This window comes from Sycon ciliatum, chromosome 9, assembly GCF_964019385.1.
Source record: "Sycon ciliatum chromosome 9, ocSycCili1.1, whole genome shotgun sequence".
NCBI lineage: Eukaryota > Metazoa > Porifera > Calcarea > Leucosolenida > Sycettidae > Sycon > Sycon ciliatum.
The window spans coordinates 22,322,820-22,343,887 of NC_088651.1; the positions used below are offsets into that span (position 1 = coordinate 22,322,820).

Consider the following 21,068-nt stretch of genomic DNA (forward strand, 5'->3'; position numbering starts at 1 on the left):
GGAGGTGTGCGATGCGAACTTGCGAAACACCATTCACAAAATAAGTCAGCGATGCAACGACTCCTTGCTGATTTGGCGCGAAGTTCAATGCAGGTGGATATGTCACCAGGGTAATCGCGCAGTTTGGTACAACTTGTACAAATTTAGGCCCCTTTCACACTACGTAGAAAAACGCAGATCCCTTGTCAGTGTGCAACGCTTGAACTGGCTTGCGCATACGCAGGGTATGCGCAAGTGTTTTTGCGTTTTAATTATATGTGGTGTGCTGCAAGGGGCCTCAGAGGCAACTCTTGATTCTGTGTACAACTCTGCTGTAGAAAAGGTCAAAATCGTATGCCAAATTTCTTGTCGCATCTCGAAAATTGAGCCGAGTTCAAGTTCTGCAATGTACCAGTTGCGGCAATTGCGTGGGGTGCGAGATACCCGTGATTTGTGGATTTCGCGGCTGTCACATCGCGTGTCGCATCGCAAGAAACCTTCTGTGAATCCCGCTTTACATGTCTTCTAATTGGCCGAATCTGTGCCATCTCACTGTCTGCTGATTGGTCCAAACCCGTTGCTCGTTTCTATTCGAATGCTAAACATGCTTGATTCTTTGCACATAGAAGAACTGAAAGATTTGTCTTTATTGGTCAAGACTATAAGTAACTTCTCCTTGCTCTAGTAAAACGTGTTCGCTGTTGTTGTGGGCCCAACAACTTGGGCTATGCTACGCATGTATATCGTTTTTTGGCTCAATGCAGATATATTCGGTAAATTGGAACTTAAAGACGAAACATTTTGCCCGTCAGGTGGTGTAGTTCTGAGAATTGCACGTGAAAAATTGGATTATGAGGGCGCTGCTCTCGTGTGTGCCAAGAATAATGGCACTCTGCTGACCAAGAAGACGTTCAAGAAGGGCTGTGCAAGGAATTTTATCGACAGAGAGGAACTTCCGGCTTGGATATCTGGAGAGCCATCTTTACTCGAGCAGGCAGACACTAGTGGACGCACCTCGCCTATCAACAGAACGATCTCCGTGATCTGTGAATTCAGTAAGTTATTTATTTTGTACATTCATCTCTCATATCCTCCTTTAAAAAAAATTAATGGATCGATTTACAAAAGCTCAGGATTCCTCCCGTGCGTGATGCTGCCATGGAGATTCAGTGAGCTCAATCTTTGCCGCAAACTCATGCAGGGGGAGTTATCTCAGCCCGACCCTGATACTGTGAGGTGGTTGGTGGAGGTGTTGGGGAAGTGCTGGCGGGGAGGGGGTGGGGGGGGGGGGTGGGGGGGGGGGGTGGGGGGAGGGGGTGGGGGTGGGGGATGGCATAACAAAAGCCTGTATAGCTGATATTTCAATTTTCACGCATTCCAGCCACCATCAGCCTGATCTATTTCAGTATTCAGTAGTCCACCATTGTATATGGACGCACCGGATATTTCCACTGTTTAGGCAAGAATCTTGACTCAAGTGTCAAGTCAGTCAACAGGAAGCGTGTAATGGAATTGCATGATTTGCAGTTGATTATAAAGTAATCAATCTTCTCCTTCGATCTTGTTCAAATAATTCTCTAAATGTACTGATGTTTTGACATCATAGTTTTTCGAAAGATTCAAATAATTTAGTTATCATATGTTGACTCGCTTTGAATCGCTGATCAGAGCATGATCATGTGATCTGATCATGCTCTGCGCCATTTTTGCTATGGTTCTTTGATGCGCGTGAGGGCATGAACCTCGCGGCATCAGGCTGGCTTTTGTGGATCTTTTTACTCTCCTTTTAGACTAATTCCTGTAAACAAGCCGTATTTGGGGTCTTGAGTGTGTGGTCGTGAGGGATCGAGGCAGCCTACAGACGGAATTGGTAGTGCTCTAGGGTCCGACCTAAAGTAGAAAGGAATTCGATTACAGATTTGGTACCGAAACCCACGTGGATGCCCCGGAAAAGTCGTCGTGGTCGTGGAAATACAGTCCAAAAACAGCAACGTGGTAGTGCTGGTTGTGAGCAGACTGATCAAAGTTCGAGTGTCAGTGCTGTCAGTGTGACAAATTTGGACGTCGCGGAAGATAAAGGAACTGTTGCGCGTGCTGGTGAACACCTTGTATGCACCATGTCCTCCAAATTTGATTCGTATTTGAAACAGTATCGTGGAGCTCGCGATGACTTTGATGTCTTTTGGAGAAAGTTTATGGTGGCTGCTCAACTTCAACAATGGACAACAGAGGAAAAGCGAATGGCACAACTTCCGTTATTCTTGGATGGAGATGCCTTTTTAGTGTGGGATGAGCTCTCTGATGAGGATAAGAAAAAAGAGAACAGTGTGAAACAACGGCTGCGTGATGCCTTCACGCTGTCGACAGGCCAGGCGTATGGCCAGTTTGTTACGCGCACCCTTGGTCGCGCCGAGAGTGTGGATGCCTACGCTGCGGATCTGCGCCGGCTGTTGATCGCAGCCGGACATAAAGTCGAAGCGGACGGCAAGTCACCCATGCTCATCGAGCAGTTCATAAGGGGCTTGCCGTCGACGGAAGCCAACCAATTGACATCGAATGGTGACACGTCATCAATTGGAGCCTGCGTGGCATATGTTCGTCGCCTGCGCACTTCGGTGTCGCACATGTCGGGTGGTGTGTCAGCCGTAGCAGCGTCTTCGGTGAAGTCGTCATCCTCATCCAGCGGGCGAGGACGATCCAGTTCAGTGCTGTGCTTCTGTCACGTCCCAGGATAAGACAACTGCTGCCTGATAGTCCTGTGACAGCAGGATCTACATAGTGAGCAGCTCTGTGCTGAGCTGTCACGCCCTTTTAGTACAACGTGGTTTGGCCAGTGTCTTGTCCCACGTGCTTAGCATGTAGGTTGAGCGACACGCGCTTTCCCACGTAGGTGACATGCCTTCTTGGCATGACACGTCATGTGATCCAAGGCCGGAACCTGGTCAGGTAGGTTCTCGCGTTGTACGTTTCCTGGAAGTTCTTCACTTCCTGGAAATGTGACTCCAGGCTTTGTGCAAAACCACGTCACTACGACGTTCTACAGGTTTCCACGATGCCTCGGCGCTTCGTGCAAAGAGCCAGGACTAATATGACATTGTATAACAAGAGCTAAGTGCAAGACAGGAGACATGTGCAAGAACCAAAACCGTCACCGCGCAAGACGTCAGAGTATCACGCAAGCAAGACCAAGAATGCAGCAGAACTTACCATAAGAAGCCGCTGAACTATGGCACGTTGGGTGAGCGGGCTCCCCAACGTGACCCTCATATACTCACATTGTACTCTAACGTGGGTGAGCGGGCTCCCCACGTCCCAATTTGGTCTTTCTCCTCTCGATGTCTTTCTTTCTCTTTCTTCTCGAATGATCACCGTACGTATATTCTGCATTTCTGCTGACTGGCTGCGCACATTCCGGTTTGACTTGTTCTGCTATTTCCTGGAATTACCTCGCAATGATCACGCCATATATCTCTGAAGCACCCTATAAAAGAAGCTCTCATTCTCTTTCTTACTTCAGTTCAGTTCTAGTCTAGTCTAGTCTAGTCTAGTCTAGCAGTCGAGACTCGGTCTCAGCTCTCTGTCTTCGTTTACTTTGAGCTCGGATTTGATACTACTCACAACGTAAAACTAACAGTCTCTGTCTGTTGATCGTGTGGGGTTGAACTTGGACCAAGCCAGCTATATTGGTTGGCCCCTGGGTTGTGTTGGGCTTGTCGTGAGGCCACACGTCTATATTCAGTCGCCGCTCGTAGTGATTTCGGGGTCCGGTCACTGTGAGCCGGGGACGCGACATTTGGTGCTGTGACCAGGATGGTCTAAGTTCTCCTCACTCCGTAACTGCAACGACGCAATGTCCACAGCAGTCTTTCGTGAACAACCTTGTCTCTGATGGCAGGTTCTTGGCGATAGACGTGGCAGAGCAACAGCAGTGTTGGACGCTCCAACTTGGTACGAAGAAAACGTCGAGTGCGTTTCTCTTTCGGATCCAGCACTGGCTTTCGTTCCGTACCTCGTGTTCCTGTAGCGCTGTAGTGCGAGTTCGTAGTGCACGACGAGCTTGCTTTGCTGCGGACTACATGGCGGGCACCAAGGTGCGAAATTTATTGTCAGTTGCACGATCGATCGAGGAGTTGTTTGCATTCATGCAGTTCTCAAGTACGAGTGCAGTGCGCGTTTGTCACAGTCAGGTTCAGATATGGAAGGATTCGTGAACCCGTGTACCATGTGTACGCACATGAGCCGTAAACAGGGCTTGGGTCCTCTTTACGGAGCGTTGTGAAAGTAGTCACTACGACTGGATCACGGAGTAGTGCAGTGCAGTTTTCAAGTTTCGACAAGAAAACGCCACTGTTCGGACATGGTGTTTGTTGAGACCGCTTGAAGCTCTTGAAGCTTGACAGGTCGTCTCTTCAACGATGAGGCCTTACTGACGTTTGCACTCAGTTGTTCTCAGTCGCGCAATGGCGAGTGCTGTTTGAAGACCCGGTTGTTTCATGGCTGGAACGATGGGAGGATGCAGACCACGTCGCTGGTCGTGGACGAATTCAAATCTCGTTCTGCGTGTCGATGCACCAGACGAAGATTTGTGACGCCCAGCTTTGGTGCTGGCGGAAGCAGTTTTATCTGCGAATGCCGCGAGTCTTGACGATCATGTCGCGAGGATGGCGAGTTCTGACCTTGTTGTCGATCTTCATTCTCCAGACGTTCTGTTTGTGAAAAAAAAGTTTGTGGAGAGGATGGCCGGACAGTACATGACCTACTAGTATGTGCTGGAGTGTATACTCGTTACTCTTCGCGGTCCTTGTGCTTGGTGAAAGTTGACCAGTTTCCTGCAGAGGGAACTGTGTCCTGTGAAAGTGTGATGTTGATGGGTGCCTTTGCATCCTCAACAAATGACTGAACTGTGCACCGGTTCGGGTTGTGTACGGCTCAGAGGAGTCAGTTGGTCTCTGTGGATGAGGCGCCCGGATCGGTCAGTTGTAGCCAATTTCGGTTGGTGGTGATGAGCTTGCGTAGTGAGCAACGGAGAAGGGGACGGTGGTGACCATACAGGCCAGGATGGGATTCCTGGGGCCGAATAATTATGGTCTGCGCTTCATATAGGACGAGGTCCTAGAACTGAAGTGGAAAGGCTGTGGTGGGAGAGGATGATTTGGATCTGGATCCCTCGGGCACAGTGTTGGCTGACCAGGGGACGCCCTGTGTCGAGGAGCCTGGTAGGCGAGACTCATCTGGGGATGATGAGTTGTTGCGAGTGAGGTCCCAATTTGCTCGTTACCGGATGGATTTTACTACGAGCTCTTTACCGATCTGGTTTCACAACTGTGTAGCACCATCGGATTGAGTGAATGCTTTATGTGCCTGGCACCTGGCGAGGAATTGTATTTTCTCGTGAGCAGTCAGTGATATTGTTCAGTCGTATGAGCCCGATACGAGTGATATGCTATATTCGGCTGATGACATGGTGTTCGCACCAAAACCTGTGGTGGATTGGACTTGCATCCTGCATCTCCAGTTGACTTACCTATTGTATCCGTCGCGGAGCCTGGTGGATGACACTGGCAACGTCGCGGTATCTCACCGACTACCATATCGGTCGAGGATAGTCACGGGACGTGATTCTTCAACGGCGGGGGAAATGTCACGTCCCAGGATAAGACAACTGCTGCCTGATAGTCCTGTGACAGCAGGATCTACATAGTGAGCAGCTCTGTGCTGAGCTGTCACGCCCTTTTAGTACAACGTGGTTTGGCCAGTGTCTTGTCCCACGTGCTTAGCATGTAGGTTGAGCGACACGCGCTTTCCCACGTAGGTGACATGCCTTCTTGGCATGACACGTCATGTGATCCAAGGCCGGAACCTGGTCAGGTAGGTTCTCGCGTTGTACGTTTCCTGGAAGTTCTTCACTTCCTGGAAATGTGACTCCAGGCTTTGTGCAAAACCACGTCACTACGACGTTCTACAGGTTTCCACGATGCCTCGGCGCTTCGTGCAAAGAGCCAGGACTAATATGACATTGTATAACAAGAGCTAAGTGCAAGACAGGAGACATGTGCAAGAACCAAAACCGTCACCGCGCAAGACGTCAGAGTATCACGCAAGCAAGACCAAGAATGCAGCAGAACTTACCATAAGAAGCCGCTGAACTATGGCACGTTGGGTGAGCGGGCTCCCCAACGTGACCCTCATATACTCACATTGTACTCTAACGTGGGTGAGCGGGCTCCCCACGTCCCAATTTGGTCTTTCTCCTCTCGATGTCTTTCTTTCTCTTTCTTCTCGAATGATCACCGTACGTATATTCTGCATTTCTGCTGACTGGCTGCGCACATTCCGGTTTGACTTGTTCTGCTATTTCCTGGAATTACCTCGCAATGATCACGCCATATATCTCTGAAGCACCCTATAAAAGAAGCTCTCATTCTCTTTCTTACTTCAGTTCAGTTCTAGTCTAGTCTAGTCTAGTCTAGTCTAGCAGTCGAGACTCGGTCTCAGCTCTCTGTCTTCGTTTACTTTGAGCTCGGATTTGATACTACTCACAACGTAAAACTAACAGTCTCTGTCTGTTGATCGTGTGGGGTTGAACTTGGACCAAGCCAGCTATATTGGTTGGCCCCTGGGTTGTGTTGGGCTTGTCGTGAGGCCACACGTCTATATTCAGTCGCCGCTCGTAGTGATTTCGGGGTCCGGTCACTGTGAGCCGGGGACGCGACACTTCGAGTGTCATGAAGTCGGGCATATTTCACGGAACTGCCCGAGTAAAGTTAAGAAACGACGAGATGGTGCTAGTGGTAACTCAGGTTGGCGTCCGATCTGTCACTTTTGCGATGCGGAGGGACACCTCAAGAAAGATTGTCCCGAGAGAGAAGCATGGAAGAAGTCCCGCAGTAGTAAGACGTCAGCATCTGCTGCTGCTCCAGTTTCTGGTGAATCCGTTCATCACGTTCTGTGTGTGCCATCGACAAATGTTCGTCTGCCTCGCGTGTACGTCGATGCAAAATTGCCTGGCGGGGAGGAACATCGTGCTGTTGCAGTGGTAGACACGGGATCCTCCCAAACGTTGCTGTCTGCCCAGTTGGCTAAGGCCTTGCACTGCCAGCTGACCCCCTCCAATGCGCAGATTTCTGCAGTCGATGGACGGCCATTGCCAGTCTTGGGCGCTACCAGAGTCACACTATCACGACAAGACTCGGCGAATGTTGTGCTGCCACAGACAGAGGTGGAGGCGCTCGTTGTGGCAGATCTCAAGTCAGTGTGTGCAGATGTACTAATTGGCTTGACCCTGATATCAGCTGTGGGTGAGGTTCGCGTACGCTACGATGGCGATGATCTGGCGTCAGTGGTCTTTACAGCTGCTGAACCTGTCTGTGCTGCCGCAGAAAAGAAGTCAGAGCATCCACTACCGTATGTGTCAGTGGATGAGGATGAGGTCGGTAACGTCACACTTTCAACGAGTGATGGCAGCGTACGCTGGAATAATGTACTGAGCCGGTGGGAACTGACATGGCAATGGAATGATGGCGTCGGTCCTGAAGCCAGTGTTGGGTCGGGTATCGGAGAATACTCGCGCCATAAGTTGACGGCGGAGCAAGAGAAGTTGTTCCAAGATGAAGTTGATCTGTGGATCCACAACGGCTGGCTGGTCCCGCACGATACATCAGTTCATGGTCCCCCACAGTGTGTTCTGCCGCTCATCCCGCAGGTCCAAGAGCACAAACAGTCTACTCCAGTGCGACCGTGCTTGGATTACCGGTCGCTGAATCGTCTTGTGAAGTCCGAGCCTGGCAGAGAGGCCCCTATCTGTGGAGACAAGCTGCACAAGTGGCGCAAGGCTGGTCCTGCACACGAGTATGTCCTCATGGACATCCGGAAGGCCTACCTGCAAGTTCATGTAGCAGAGCAGCTTCAGTGCTTCCAGATTGTGTTGTGGAAGGGCAAACGATTCGTAATGCAGCGCATGGGTTTTGGATTATCTGTCGCTCCGAAGATGATGGACGCCATAGTCAAGTGGGTCCTGCGCGATGTTCCGGGAGCCGACAATTACGTCGACGATGTGTTTGTTGCGAAGAATCACCAGGTGGAAGCCGAGGCAAAGTTGGCAGAGTACGGCCTCGCAACGAAACCTGCTGAACAGCTGCCTGAAGCTCGAGTGCTGGGCTTACAGTTGCAGCAGGATGCAACCGGCGAAGTGACATGGGTTCGCCGTGACATCGATGTGTCTCTACCAGTGCGTATCACCAAGCGCAGTCTGTTTAGCTGGTGCGGCCGCGTCATTGGTCACTACCCGATCTGTGGGTGGTTACGTACAGCATGCAGCTTCGTCAAGCGTCTGTCATCCGAATGTGGCAGCTGGGACAGCGAAGTGTCTGACGTAGTGTACCAGTGCTGTCGTGATCTATCTGCTCGTCTGTGCACCGAGGATCCAGTGCGTGGCCAGTGGCATGTTCCAGTCAGTACCGGTAGAGTGCAAGTGTGGTGTGACGCATCTGACCTGGCGTATGGTGTTGTCCTGGAAGCAGGCGGTGTAACAGTGGAAGACCGCGCGTGGCTCAGGGCCAAGGACGACAAGCGGCATATCAATGTCGCAGAGCTTGAAGCCGCCATCCGAGCTCTGGAATTGGCTGTTGACTGGAACGTCAGTGAAGTGCACCTCCTGACCGACTCTAAGACTGTACACGGGTGGATTCAAGCTACATTACGGAACGCGTCCCGTGTCAAAGTGTCGGGTCTGCAAGCTCTTCTGGTGCAACATCGTTTGGCTATCCTGTCGGACATGATCGCTGTTGCTGGGCTCAAGGTCACCATCGCGTGGGTGAAAAGTGAGCAGAATCGTGCCGATTGCCTGACCTGTGTTCCGCACCGATGGACAGCTCTCGCCAAGACTGTTCTCAAGTCTGCAGATGAGCGTCGCCATGAGGGTACGTGTGGTATCTCTGTTTCTGTGCCGTTGCCATCATTGTCATCCGTTTTTGTCTCACTTGACAAGATAGCTGCTGAACAGCAACGTGATGAATTGATTTGTGCCACTATCTCTGACTTGGTAGCTGGTAAGCCTGTGTCTGTGGCTGCATTCAAGCGTGTGCAGCATCAGCTTGTAGTCGTTGAAGGTGTATTGTACCGCAGTGTAAATGACCCGATAGATGGTGAAGTCGCAGTGCCCGTTTTACCTATGTCGCTCCGTGAAGAGGTATTGTCGTCTGCACATTCTGCTACTGCCCATGGCAATTGGGAGGCCATGTGGCGCAGTATCCGCCGTCGGTGCTATTCTCCCAAGCTAGCTGAGAGTTGTCAGCAGTATGTCCGAGACTGCAGCCCTTGTCGTTGTGCCAGCTCTATGTCTGCTGGCCCAGTTCCGAAAGTGCGTTCCGACTCGCCCAGCCGACCGTGGGAAGTAGTCCACATTGATACCCTTGAGTTGGGTGCGTGTCATAGTGGCAGGTATCATTGTGTGTTGGTCTGTATTGACTCTTTCACAAAGTGGGCAGAAATTATTCCGCTTCAGAGACATGATGCGTCCAGTGTTGCTGCCGGCCTGGTGGAGTTGTGTACCCGGTGGGGTCCTCCACGTGTCATTCGCAGCGACAATGGGTCAGAGTTTTGTAATGCCATGGTCTCTGCATTGTTTGATGTCTTCGGTGTGCATGTTCGCCACGGCGCAGTTCGCCACCCGCAGTCGCAGGGCAGCGCTGAGCGCTTTAACCGTACCCTGCTGAATATGATCCGTAAGACCATTGACTCGTCGTCTGATTGGTTGACAGAGCTCCAGGTATTACTGTATTACTACCGTACTCGCCCCCATGCTGCCATCCAGATGTCGCCAATGATGGCCATGGTCAACTGGGAGCCATGTGACCTGATCGTAGAGCGTCCTGTTGTCGAAGGTTCGCTTATGTCCTGGTCAGCTGAACTATCACTGAAGTGCGCTCGGATTCGTGACTTTGTCAATGATACTGTGGCCGAGTCTGATGCTGTTTTGGCTGAAGAGAGTGAGTGTCCGTTTGTCGTTGGTGCCCCAGTTCTTCTCCGTCGCCCAGAACGTCACCAGAAACGGATGACTCCATATGAACCTGGTTGGTCTGTAGTGCATATCGTGTCACCGTCTACCGTTGTCATCAGCAGCACCAACTCCAGTACCGGCCGGATTAGTGAGAAAACGGTCTATGTGGAACTGTTGAAGCCTAATGCGTTGCAAACAGAGCCAGCCCCAGCAGCACCTGCAGATGGTGCCGCTGCAGAGAATGACAGTGACAGTGCCACGTATGTCCGTGTGTTGCCAGCAGCCGAGCCCTCAGTTATGCGGGCATATGGCTTGCGTGATAGGGCTGCTATTGTACCACCAGCACGGTATAGTCACTAACTTTCCGTTGTTGGCCTGCGTGTGCGCATCTGTGTGGGTATGTGTGCGTGCGTGCGTGTGTGCGTATGTGTGTATATTCAAGTCATGTGTATGTTCGTGACATCTTCTTTGCCTTGTTTCTGTTTTATTATTCTTGTGCTTTTATTTATAATGTCATCTGGCGGTGAGGTGTAGTAAAGTTTGTTGATGACATTCAGGTATTCATTGCATGAATGGTTATGTCATCAGGCGGTGAGGTGTAATGGAATTGCATGATTTGCAGTTGATTATAAAGTAATCAATCTTCTCCTTCGATCTTGTTCAAATAATTCTCTAAATGTACTGATGTTGTGACATCATAGTTTTTCGAAAGATTCAAATAATTTAGTTATCATATGTTGACTCGCTTTGAATCGCTGATCAGAGCATGATCATGTGATCTGATCATGCTCTGCGCCATTTTTGCTATGGTTCTTTGATGCGCGTGAGGGCATGAACCTCGCGGCATCAGGCTGGCTTTTGTGGATCTTTTTACTCTCCTTTTAGACTATGTTGCGCAACGGGTCTAGAGTGAAAGACTTTTCATGGCTTATTTAGAAAAGCGATCCTGTCAGCTTTTCTATTATTGTGTTCACATGGCAAGAAAAACGACACCGCTATGCTACGTAAGTTTCTACGTAAGGTGCTCGGTATTTCACTTAGGCTACGTAAGTCTCTACGTAAGGTGCTCGGTATTAGATCTACCAACGGGTGGTAGCCGCGTGCTCTGCACGTGCACGGCAGACATTAATAGTGTGTTGCAGTGCAGTCCGTGTTTGGATGTGCATGCGCGAGGAACTTTCTCCTTTGGAACTGGTTCTTTTATGAGCTGTTTCGGATATTTCGTCTCCTGGCATGGCTTATTTCGTTTCGGCGCTGCTGAGACCTCCTTTCGCGGAATATTACTCAATGACAGGTGAGTTGACCAGTTCCCTTTGATTCATTTGCTTGTGTTGACTCTTTCATTTACGAAAAGTGTGCTGATTTTGGGCGGAATGCAATAAATAATGGAAAAGCTGACAGGATCTCTTTTCTAAATTTAGCTTTTCCGCTGCCGAGGCCTCCTTTTACGGAATACTCGATGACAGGTGATCTCTGAGTTGACCGGTTTCCTTCGATTCATTTGCTTATGCTCACCCTTTCATTTACGGAAACGTGTGCTGATTTTATTCGGATTTAGATCCATTTTTATCTCTTTGCCCTTGTCTACAGTGTGCGAAGAACGCGAGTTCACCTTCTTGACGGTAAGGCTTATGTTAGATGTGTTGTCGAAATACTCATAATTATTCATTGTAAATTGGTACATTACAAGTAAGGCACTGGTCAGTGGCATACTATCGTTGGCAGCTCCCAATCTGGAGGGAAAGGTTCAAGGATCCATTGACCGAGTTTGCAAAATAAATTCCGCATATCAGGAAAATCTCCATTGTGGAGAGGTTCAGTAAACTTGTTTGCTTCATACGAAACAAGCCAATGGGTGCAGTCTCGTCTCGTGAAGATCTCGTACTTGTATGATTGGATTTGTTTACTCGAGTCTGGGCTGTTTGATTTATTTATTTGTGAGTACATGTACCACCGAGATTGCACTGCCCCAAATAAAGTTTCGTGCCGCCAAAGCAAGAATTACGATCTGCAATCTGTTTGTAGTACCTGCAAGAATGTGTTGTACATGGATGGTACTTTCTCTGTTGCTGTTTCAGTTGCCGTCATGTTGCTAAAGAAACGTTCAGTAGAGAGGTTCTGCAAAACGAAAATTCGAACGAAGTTTCGCGACAGTCCTTGCGAAAGTGTGTACGAATTTTTGCACAAACTTTGCGTTCTGCACATTTTCGTAGTTTGCGCGGGCCAAGCGCACGTACGCCATGACCCTATCTCACGAAAGTGTGTACGACAGTTCATTTCGCGTTCCCTGCAAGTTTCGCGTCCAAAGTTGCGAAAGTTCGTGCGAAATTTCGCACTTCATGACGTAGAACGAAAGTTTGTACGCATTTTCGTTTCGCAGAACCTCTCTAGTGACTCATTTCTTTCATACGAGACGAGTCAATGAGTTGGTGTGGCTTAGAATCTTTCGCTGTAGAAGAAATCTATTTGTATGTCTATTGGACAAATAATTGTATTCACTGGTTATAAAATAGGTTAAGACAATCTCACAGAATAAATACCATCGGTCCCTTGGTGTTCGTCCTAAAGAGGTTAGACTGGATATCATTCATACTCACCAAAATATGTGTAATATTAATTTTTATTATTATGGAGTGCCTTGTTTATCTCTCAGTACCTCCAACCATAGCCTTGCCCCTTTTATCCTCAGGATCAGTGTAGTTGTTGGAACGAGGTGTCGGACTCAGCAATGTATTTGTTTACATTTTAATACATGTTTATTGTTCCTCCTTTGCTGTGTTGTTTTAGAAAATCGTGGACTAACAGTTTGAAGTCATTGAACTACTTCCAAAAGTTGTATCGACAGCAACAGGATTACGATTTCAGTGCAATATGATGCAGGATGACCTTATCACGATAACCCATGATTATAAACCATTTAATATAAACACAGAATCAACAAAAACATTTGTGACACGCGCCTGGTTACATTTCTCAAATAAATCTGATCGAGGGTGGGGAAATCTGAAATATCTGAAAGGCAAGACAATTTTATGACAGAGTCATGAAATTCTGCAACAGCAACATGCACAGAATGACCTCCGTATAAAAAAAGTATCACCACGGTCCACCACTACTCACATGTTTCCCCGCAGAAGAACATGCTAGTGCCATTTTCTGCAAGAAAAGGCTTATTATTATTATTATTATTATTATTATTATTATTTTATTTATTTTACTAGGGTGTTTCCCACAGACCTATGGTCTTCTTACGGGAGCCCCTAGAAAGGTTAAGCATGAACGAACAAATGGGCGATAATTGCTTGCACATCAATGCGTATAATACGGTATTGATATGATGTGAAGCCCATCATTTACATATTGATATAGGACATTCCATTGATTGGTACATGGTGACAGAAAAAACAAAAGAAATTATAGCAATAAAAACTGCTTTATGGCAGCTTTCTAAAAAAAGTTATTGTGTTCTAGTCCATGGACCCCGTCTAAAAAGTAAGAAATTAACGAAATGTGATAGCCGAAAATTAAAATTTCACACAAAACCTCACAATAATCACACACAGTCACAGTATGTAAAGCTACATGTAGAAGACCTTTTCCCCTCGTGATCCTCTTTCCTATGCATGCATGACATCAAGAGTAGATAATCTACTTTATCTACTCTTGATGACATGCATGTTATTATTATTATTATTATTAACTTTTATTTTACTAGGGTGTTTCCCACAGACCTATGGTCTTCTTACGGCCCATTGTTGGTGCAGTACAGGTTTAGTGCTGAAAGCAGCATTTCAAGTGTTGTGATTATTGTGAGGTTTTGTGTGAAATTTTAATTTTCGGCTATCACATTTCGTTAATTTCTTACTTTTTAGACGGGGTCCATGGACTAGAACACAATAACTTTTTTTAGAAAGCTGCCATAAAGCAGTTTTTATTGCTATAATTTATGTTGTTCTTTAGTTTTATTGTGTAGTGGTTTAGTCTTGACTTTGTTGCATTGTTTTGGTTGCATGTGCAGTCTTCTGTACATGTATACACCATGCAACGCTTACGTCATCGTCGCGCGTGCAACATTATTTCGTGGGCATGCTCATTATATACTGCCGCAACGTTTGTCCTTTTCTTTAGTTATCAGTTTTGCCTCGTCGTGTCCGGTCTTCTTGTCTGTCCGTCTTCGTCTTGTCCAGATATTATGTAGAACTTTTAGTTCAGTTGCGCTGTTGTGTGTGGCGAGTCGGATGGGCGGGGAGGCTGGGCCCCTGACACCTGGAGAAGATGTGCTGGTGCACGAAATTGGCGACCACGCCAGGATTGTCAGGAAGACGAGGAACTTGCAGGAACTCCGGTGCGAAGGAAAACGCATCGAGAACAAATAACCATTAGTACGTCTACGTCGTTGGGAGGCAGTTTGCACCGTGCATGCGTGGACGAGTGACCAATGAGGGAGCTGCGGATTGTGTGACCTCCGAGGGAGCTGCTTGAGTCCGACGACAAGGACGGTGCGAAGGAAAACGCATCGAAATCAAATAACCATTTGTACGTCTACGTCGTTGGGAGGCAGTTTGCACCGTGCACGAGTGGACGAGTGACCAACGAGGGAGCTGCGCCGCTGTCCGCAGTTTGTACCTGGGATTGAGTGACCTCCGAGGGAGCTGCTTGAGTCTGACGACAAGGACGGTGCGAAGGAAAACGCATCGAAATCAAATAACCATTTGTACGTCTACGTCGTTGGGAGGCAGTTTGCACCGTGCCAGACTGGACGAGTGACCAACGAGGGAGCTGCGCCGCTGTCCGCAGTTTGTACCTGGGATTGGGTGACCTCCGAGGGAGCTGCTTGAATCCGACGACAAGGACGGTGCGAAGGAAAACGCATCGAAATCAAATAACCCACGGTACGGTCGTCCACAGTGGAGGAATCCTGCGGGGCGCTGTTCTCGACGACAAGAAGAAGGACATGGAGGGTGCGAAGGAAAACGCATCGTGAACAAATAACCCACCATGAGTTTGAAGGAGTTTAGAAGGTGCTCCCGCTTTGATTTGTTGTAGAAGTTTGTAGTTTTGACTTGCTTGATTTGTTTGATCTGTACTCGATGTGTTGGTGCCTGGCCTGGTGATAGGTCGGATGTACTGTAGTTTATTGCCTTGATTTGCTGGTGCCTGGTGACAGTTCGGAAGCTGACTTCCGTTTGTATTTTCTATTGATCGTTCATTTGTTATTATTTATTTTGCCGTTTGTGAGTCTTAGATTATTTATGCGTGCAGCATAGATTATAATGTAGTACAGTTTGCAGCCTCCTTGAGCCTTGAAAAGGTCTTTGGCGGGGAGTATGTTGCGCAACGGGTCTAGAGTGAAAGACTTTTCATGGCTTATTTATGTTGTTCTTTAGTTTTATTGTGTAGTGGTTTAGTCTTGACTTTGTTGCATTGTTTTGGTTGCATGTGCAGTCTTCTGTACATGTATACACCATGCAACGCTTACGTCATCGTCGCGCGTGCAACATTATTTCGTGGGCATGCTCATTATATACTGCCGCAACGTTTGTCCTTTTCTTTAGTTATCAGTTTTGCCTCGTCGTGTCCGGTCTTCTTGTCTGTCCGTCTTCGTCTTGTCCAGATATTATGTAGAACTTTTAGTTCAGTTGCACTGTTGTGTGTGGCGAGTCGGATGGGCGGGGAGGCTGGGCCCCTGACGCCTGGAGAAGATGTGCTGGTGCACGAAAGACTAATTCCTGTAAACAAGCCGTATTTGGGGTCTTGAGTGTGTGGTCGTGAGGGATCGAGGGAGCCTACAGACGGAACTGGTAGTGCTCTAGGGTCCGACCTAAAGTAGAAAGGAATTCGATTACAAGCGCGAGCTACGACGTTTGGAGCAGGTACATTATCCACCAATTACGGCGGATGTCACAACATCTTAGTTGACTCAACTTGGATTTGTGATTTTGAAAAATTCCTTCGGGACTTTGCTCGGATAATTTGTAATTTTTTCTCATATGAGTTTTTAAGCGATGGTACATGTATAGCCATTCCAAAAATGAATGCTAATTATTAGCATTCATTTTTGGCGGAAATATCATGCATTCAGAATTAAATTGGGGAAGTGTTTTAGATAACGTTCTGCTGTTTTAGCTCTGCAGAAAGTCAAAACATATATTTTTCAGGACCGGTTAGGAAATATGCTTACCGGTATTGCCTCCCGGGTAATTTCCATCCAGCTGTTTCGGGCTAGTATTAGTTCTATCACACTTATCAATCTTCCATATTGGCGTCATGCCATTGTGGAATAAATGGACAATAATAATTCACTCGGATACTGAGCCAGAATATAATATAATTAATGGAAACGAGTTATGAAGCAACTATCCACGACTGTAACAAGATAATAAGCAGTCAGAAAGTGCGATAACAGGGCACAAAACTGACAGGATACTGCGACATTCAACAGCGACCTAGCTTTCACACATCTCCAGAGTGCAAACCCACAGCCTTCCGGCTTGGGAGCTTCAAGGTTATGGTAGGACCAATGGGGGGGGGGGGGGGGGGGGGGGAAGGTGAGTGCAGCGAAAATACAAGCTGCAAGGCTGTGGGTTTGCGCCCTGGAGATGTGTGAGATCTAGGCGTCTGTTGAATGTCGCAGTATCCTGTCAGTTTTGTGACCTTTTATTGCACTTTCTGACTGCTTATTATTTGTTACAGTCGTGGATAGTTGCTTCATAACTCGTCAGTCCCATGCGATTCCTTTTATTTTCATATTAGCACCATGTCCCTCACACACTCATACTCAGCCCAAGGCAACAAGGAATTGTTTTGGAGATATTAGGGACGTTTAGCAATGCGAAAATTTGAACTTTTGGTGGTGGCGATATTTCGCGAAAATCTATTTCGAAAAAGAAAACTTGTGAGGTTTAGCAAGGCGAAACGACTTTTTCTCGAAGCTATTTGAATCTTATAGTACCGTACCGTATATGCAGCTCAGTCTCAAGCAGGGGGCTGTAAAATTACTACTCCCTGTAGTGAAATGCGTACCGAGAAAAGAGAACGTTACTTTCGCAAATCACTGCAACTTCGCATCCAAGTTTTCGAAGTTTCGACCTTTGTTTCTGTACTCATTCCCAGACTCGAATTTTCTTTCGAACTTTCGCATTGCTAAACATCCTTAGTAGGGAGGTTTCGCTCTACGGAATTACGTATGAAAATAACGTAGGAACTGCACGGAATTTTCATACGTAAAAATCAGAGCTGTTGGGTTTCGCTCTACGTGATTTCTCCACGACTGCTAAACATGCCGTGTTGCTTTGGAGACGCGTTGGCTGCATGCGCCCGCCACATGCACCATGAACCGAAACCGCGTTTCCCTTTTTATTTTGCACGTGGTGTACGGTATGTGTACCTTGTGTGTCGCGCGGCTTGAACGTTGCCATGGACAAATGCGGAAAATGCGAAAAAATATTTCAAAAAGTCCTACGGAGGACCAAACGTAGGAAACAGCTTTCCTACGGAGATCCGTAGAGAGATTTACGTACGAAAGTTGCCCTCGCTCCCCCGCGCGTACGACGTACGGATTTTCATACGTAATTACGTAGAGCGAAACCTCCCTAATGTGCTGCTTCGAGTGACGTATTTTACCGGTTGTAAGTCGACCCCGGTTATAGGTCGACCCCCGTATCCGGAGGTCTCGATTCTGCGTTTTAAAGTTTTCACCCAAAGAAGCACTGCTAACCACTCCCTGCTATTAACGCATCAACAAATCATGTAAACATTCCTTATTGGAGGTTATAACATCCCAATCCTTGAAAAGACCAATAAACTGGAAAAAATGTTTAAACATGGTGCACTCGTGCATGCAGTGCAGGTCATATTTTTTGAAGATTCTGATAGTTCCCGGTTATAAGTCGAATCCCGGTTGTAAGTCGACCCCCACCCTTTCTCCTTCTATTTTGAGACGTAAAAGGTCGACTTACAACCGGAAAAATACGGTAACTGGTCTTGTAATGCAAAAGCTCGAAGAGCTGGAAAGCAATGCCAGGCCACTGGCAGCAACTAGCTCGCAAGGAGCCGCAAAAAAACCACATTGTGCCACAATGGGGTTGCAAGGCAAAGCCAATGCAATTGACAACAACTGGCTCGTGAAGAGCCGCAACTAGCGAAGCAAATGACCAGTTAGGAGCGATATAGCTAAATGTTCCCTCGTACCATTAGCAAGATGATAAGATGGGAGGGATGGAAGGTGAAAATTTGATGCTGGCACAAGCTAAAAGTCACCACTAATTAGACTTTGAAGTGAAGAAAACAGCAAGAAAGAAAGAGAAAGTTCAAAGGAAGCAGTTGTATGACGTCAGGCTAAGCGCGCCCAAATCCATGCGTTGGCAGTGTGAGTGCAGTGAGCAAAAGTTCAAAGGAAGCAGTTGTGTGACGTCAGGCTAAGCGTGCCCAAATCTATGCGCTGGCAGTGTGAGTGCAGTGCGCAATGCACTGATGCAGCGGTGCGTGGCAGATGCAAACAGGGCAGTGTGATCGGTGGATGGTAACACACACTAACTACATTACTGCGATATTAGCACCATATCCCTCACACACTCATACTCAGCCCAAGGCAACAAGGAATTGTTTTGGAGATAGTGTGCTGCTTTGAGTAACTGGTCTTGTTATGCAAAAGCTCGAACAGCTGGAAAGCAATGCCAGGCCACTGGCAGCAACTGGCTCGCGAGGAGCCACAATAAACCCACATCGTGCCACAATGGGGTTGCAAGGCAAAGCCAATTCAATTGGCAACAACTGGCTCGTGAAGAGCCGCAACTAGCGAAGAAATGACCAGTTAGGAGTGATAGAGCTCCACAGAGCAGCAACACTATCCCCGAACACCCCCCAGCACTAAGAAATTATCGAGCAGTGACATTCCTATGCTAGGACTTCAGGGATGGAACATAAACTGTCCGTGCAAAGAATCAGATAAGGTCACTCACTGAGGCAAGCTGAACCGAGATCTTGGCCTTGGTCTCCATCGGAATTCGCATATAGCATAGACACACATCGCTCTGCCACCTGCCGGCAGAACGAATCAGCGAATCGGGTATCCCTGCCATGGAAGCGGTAGTAGCTGCGCCAATTCGGAATGAGTGTCCCGAGTAGAGTTCGATGTTGGTCACTTGGTGCTTACCAAACGAAGCAGCATTACGGAGGCTATGCAAACAGTGCATTTCGAGGGCACACACTCGGCACATGCCACAAGCCGTGCCCCGCCGCCAAAGCCATCGTTCTATATCAACCCGAGCAGAGATGCACAGGTATGAACTGTAGCGGACATAGAAGTCCAGCGAGAAGTCAAGCGGCCACGGGGCGCTGGCCTTGCAGCCGTGAGCACTGCTGGTCCATTTTTACAATTTGTGCAGAAACTACAGTGCATGACGAGTGCATACAGTGAATGAACGCGCTCAATAAAAAAGGAAAAGAAAGGGCAATGGCGCCGGTCATCCGATCGGATTTCCATGTCCACGGTAGTAGATGTATAAACACACACCGTTGCCATGGTAGTAAAAAAACCCATTCAACTCCAACAGCAGATTCGAAAAAGAACCAAACATTTGACTGGTGCTTACCCATCGCCGGCATTCTGCAGTACTCGTCTCTCGGTGGTCATGCATCTCATGACCAGGAGAAGCACATGCATGGGCTGCAGTCCAGTGGCAAGTGGAAGCCAGCGCGGGACACGGCCTGCGCGGCTAACCAGATATGCTGCGGCGGTGAAGAGCTGGCACTGCCACTGGCGGCTGGCTGTTCAATGGCCGGCGTGGTGGGAGTGGAGTGAGACGGGCGACAGCTCAGCAGCGGGCTGGGTGTCGATCCTGCCGCCTGCGATGACATCGCCACTGACGAGAGCGATGTCGTCTTCTTGAACAGCTCCGGCAATGGCACAACGATCGTTTCGCCATATTGTTCATGACGGCTCTTCAGGTGTGCATTTAGAAGTCAGATGGTGAGCCATGGAAAAATTGTAACATGGAGATTGTGGCTACAAGTTGTTGCTTTGCGTTGGTGCTTTGCATTGTCGAATTCTGGTTTGACCGTTCTGTCTGGTCTTGCTGTCCCGTCATCATACCAGGCCAGAATTCCATGAAGCCCTGGATTGTAGCTTGTGCTCGGCTCGATGGTGCTCGCCTTCCCCTCTTTGAAATTAGCACTAATATCCATGAGCCTTCCAAGTTGGAAGGCCGTTGGTTAGCGCTATCGAGCAGTGCTCAAGCTGACTTTCATGCCGTGGAATGTCTCAGTACTCCTTGTCAGTGTTGTGCTAGATTGTGCACGTCTGACTGTTCAAAATCTGGTTTTGTTGGTGGACTCGATCGCGTAACTTGTGCCCACACTTTCCATGTTACCTATTGATTACGTTCGCATTCTCTTGAGGACAGGTTGTGCTTCAAGCAAACAAACAAACAAACAAACAAACAAACCAACGAACAAACCAACGAACCAACAAACAAACAAACAAACAAACAACCCAACAAACAAACCAACAAACCAACAAACAAACTAACTAACCAACAAACTAACTAACATACAAACACCGAAGAAAGACACACACCATACAACAACATCACCGGAAGGGAATAAATTTATGCCATGAAATTTGAAATCACTCATACCAAACCGTGTTTAATTGCAGTCTGGTGATGTTTGCAGCTCATTTACTCTTCCGAGCTCTATCTATATTGTCTTCACATGTGTCGTTTTGAAACGAGAGTGCATGGTGTATTCATGTGTTGCGTTCAGGTCCTTTCAATATGAATGTTAAATGCGCTGAAAACTTCCACATCCGGATGGGCGTTGCAGGAACATATAATGCATATGACTTCTGCACACATTTCAAGATGGACATACTGAATAAACCTCAGCAAAAAAAGCTTCAACACTGCTACCTGGTAAGATGGAAGAAGATGTGTTTCCGACTTTGCATATCTGGCAACAGTGCCTTACACACTGAAAATTCTCCAGCAAAAATGATCAATAAGTTGACAATAACTCTGCCGGAATAGGTTTACCCCATTCCACAGGATGTCACCTACAGGTGTAACTCACAAGTTGATGAATGATTTACCTG

General features: G+C 47.7%; 1 protein-coding gene across 1 annotated transcript in view; it reads left to right on the top strand.

Moving 5' to 3' along the window:
* Positions 1–760: 760 nt before the first annotated feature.
* Positions 761–21,068, top strand: part of LOC135824928 (uncharacterized) — a 52,054-nt gene continuing 31,746 nt past the window's right edge. The window contains exons 1-2 of the mRNA XM_065337671.1: positions 761–1,034; positions 20,741–20,889. Of these exons, the coding sequence (XP_065193743.1) occupies positions 20,752–20,889 (138 nt within the window). The 5' untranslated portion in view covers positions 761–1,034; positions 20,741–20,751. The remainder of the gene's footprint in view (positions 1,035–20,740; positions 20,890–21,068) is intronic.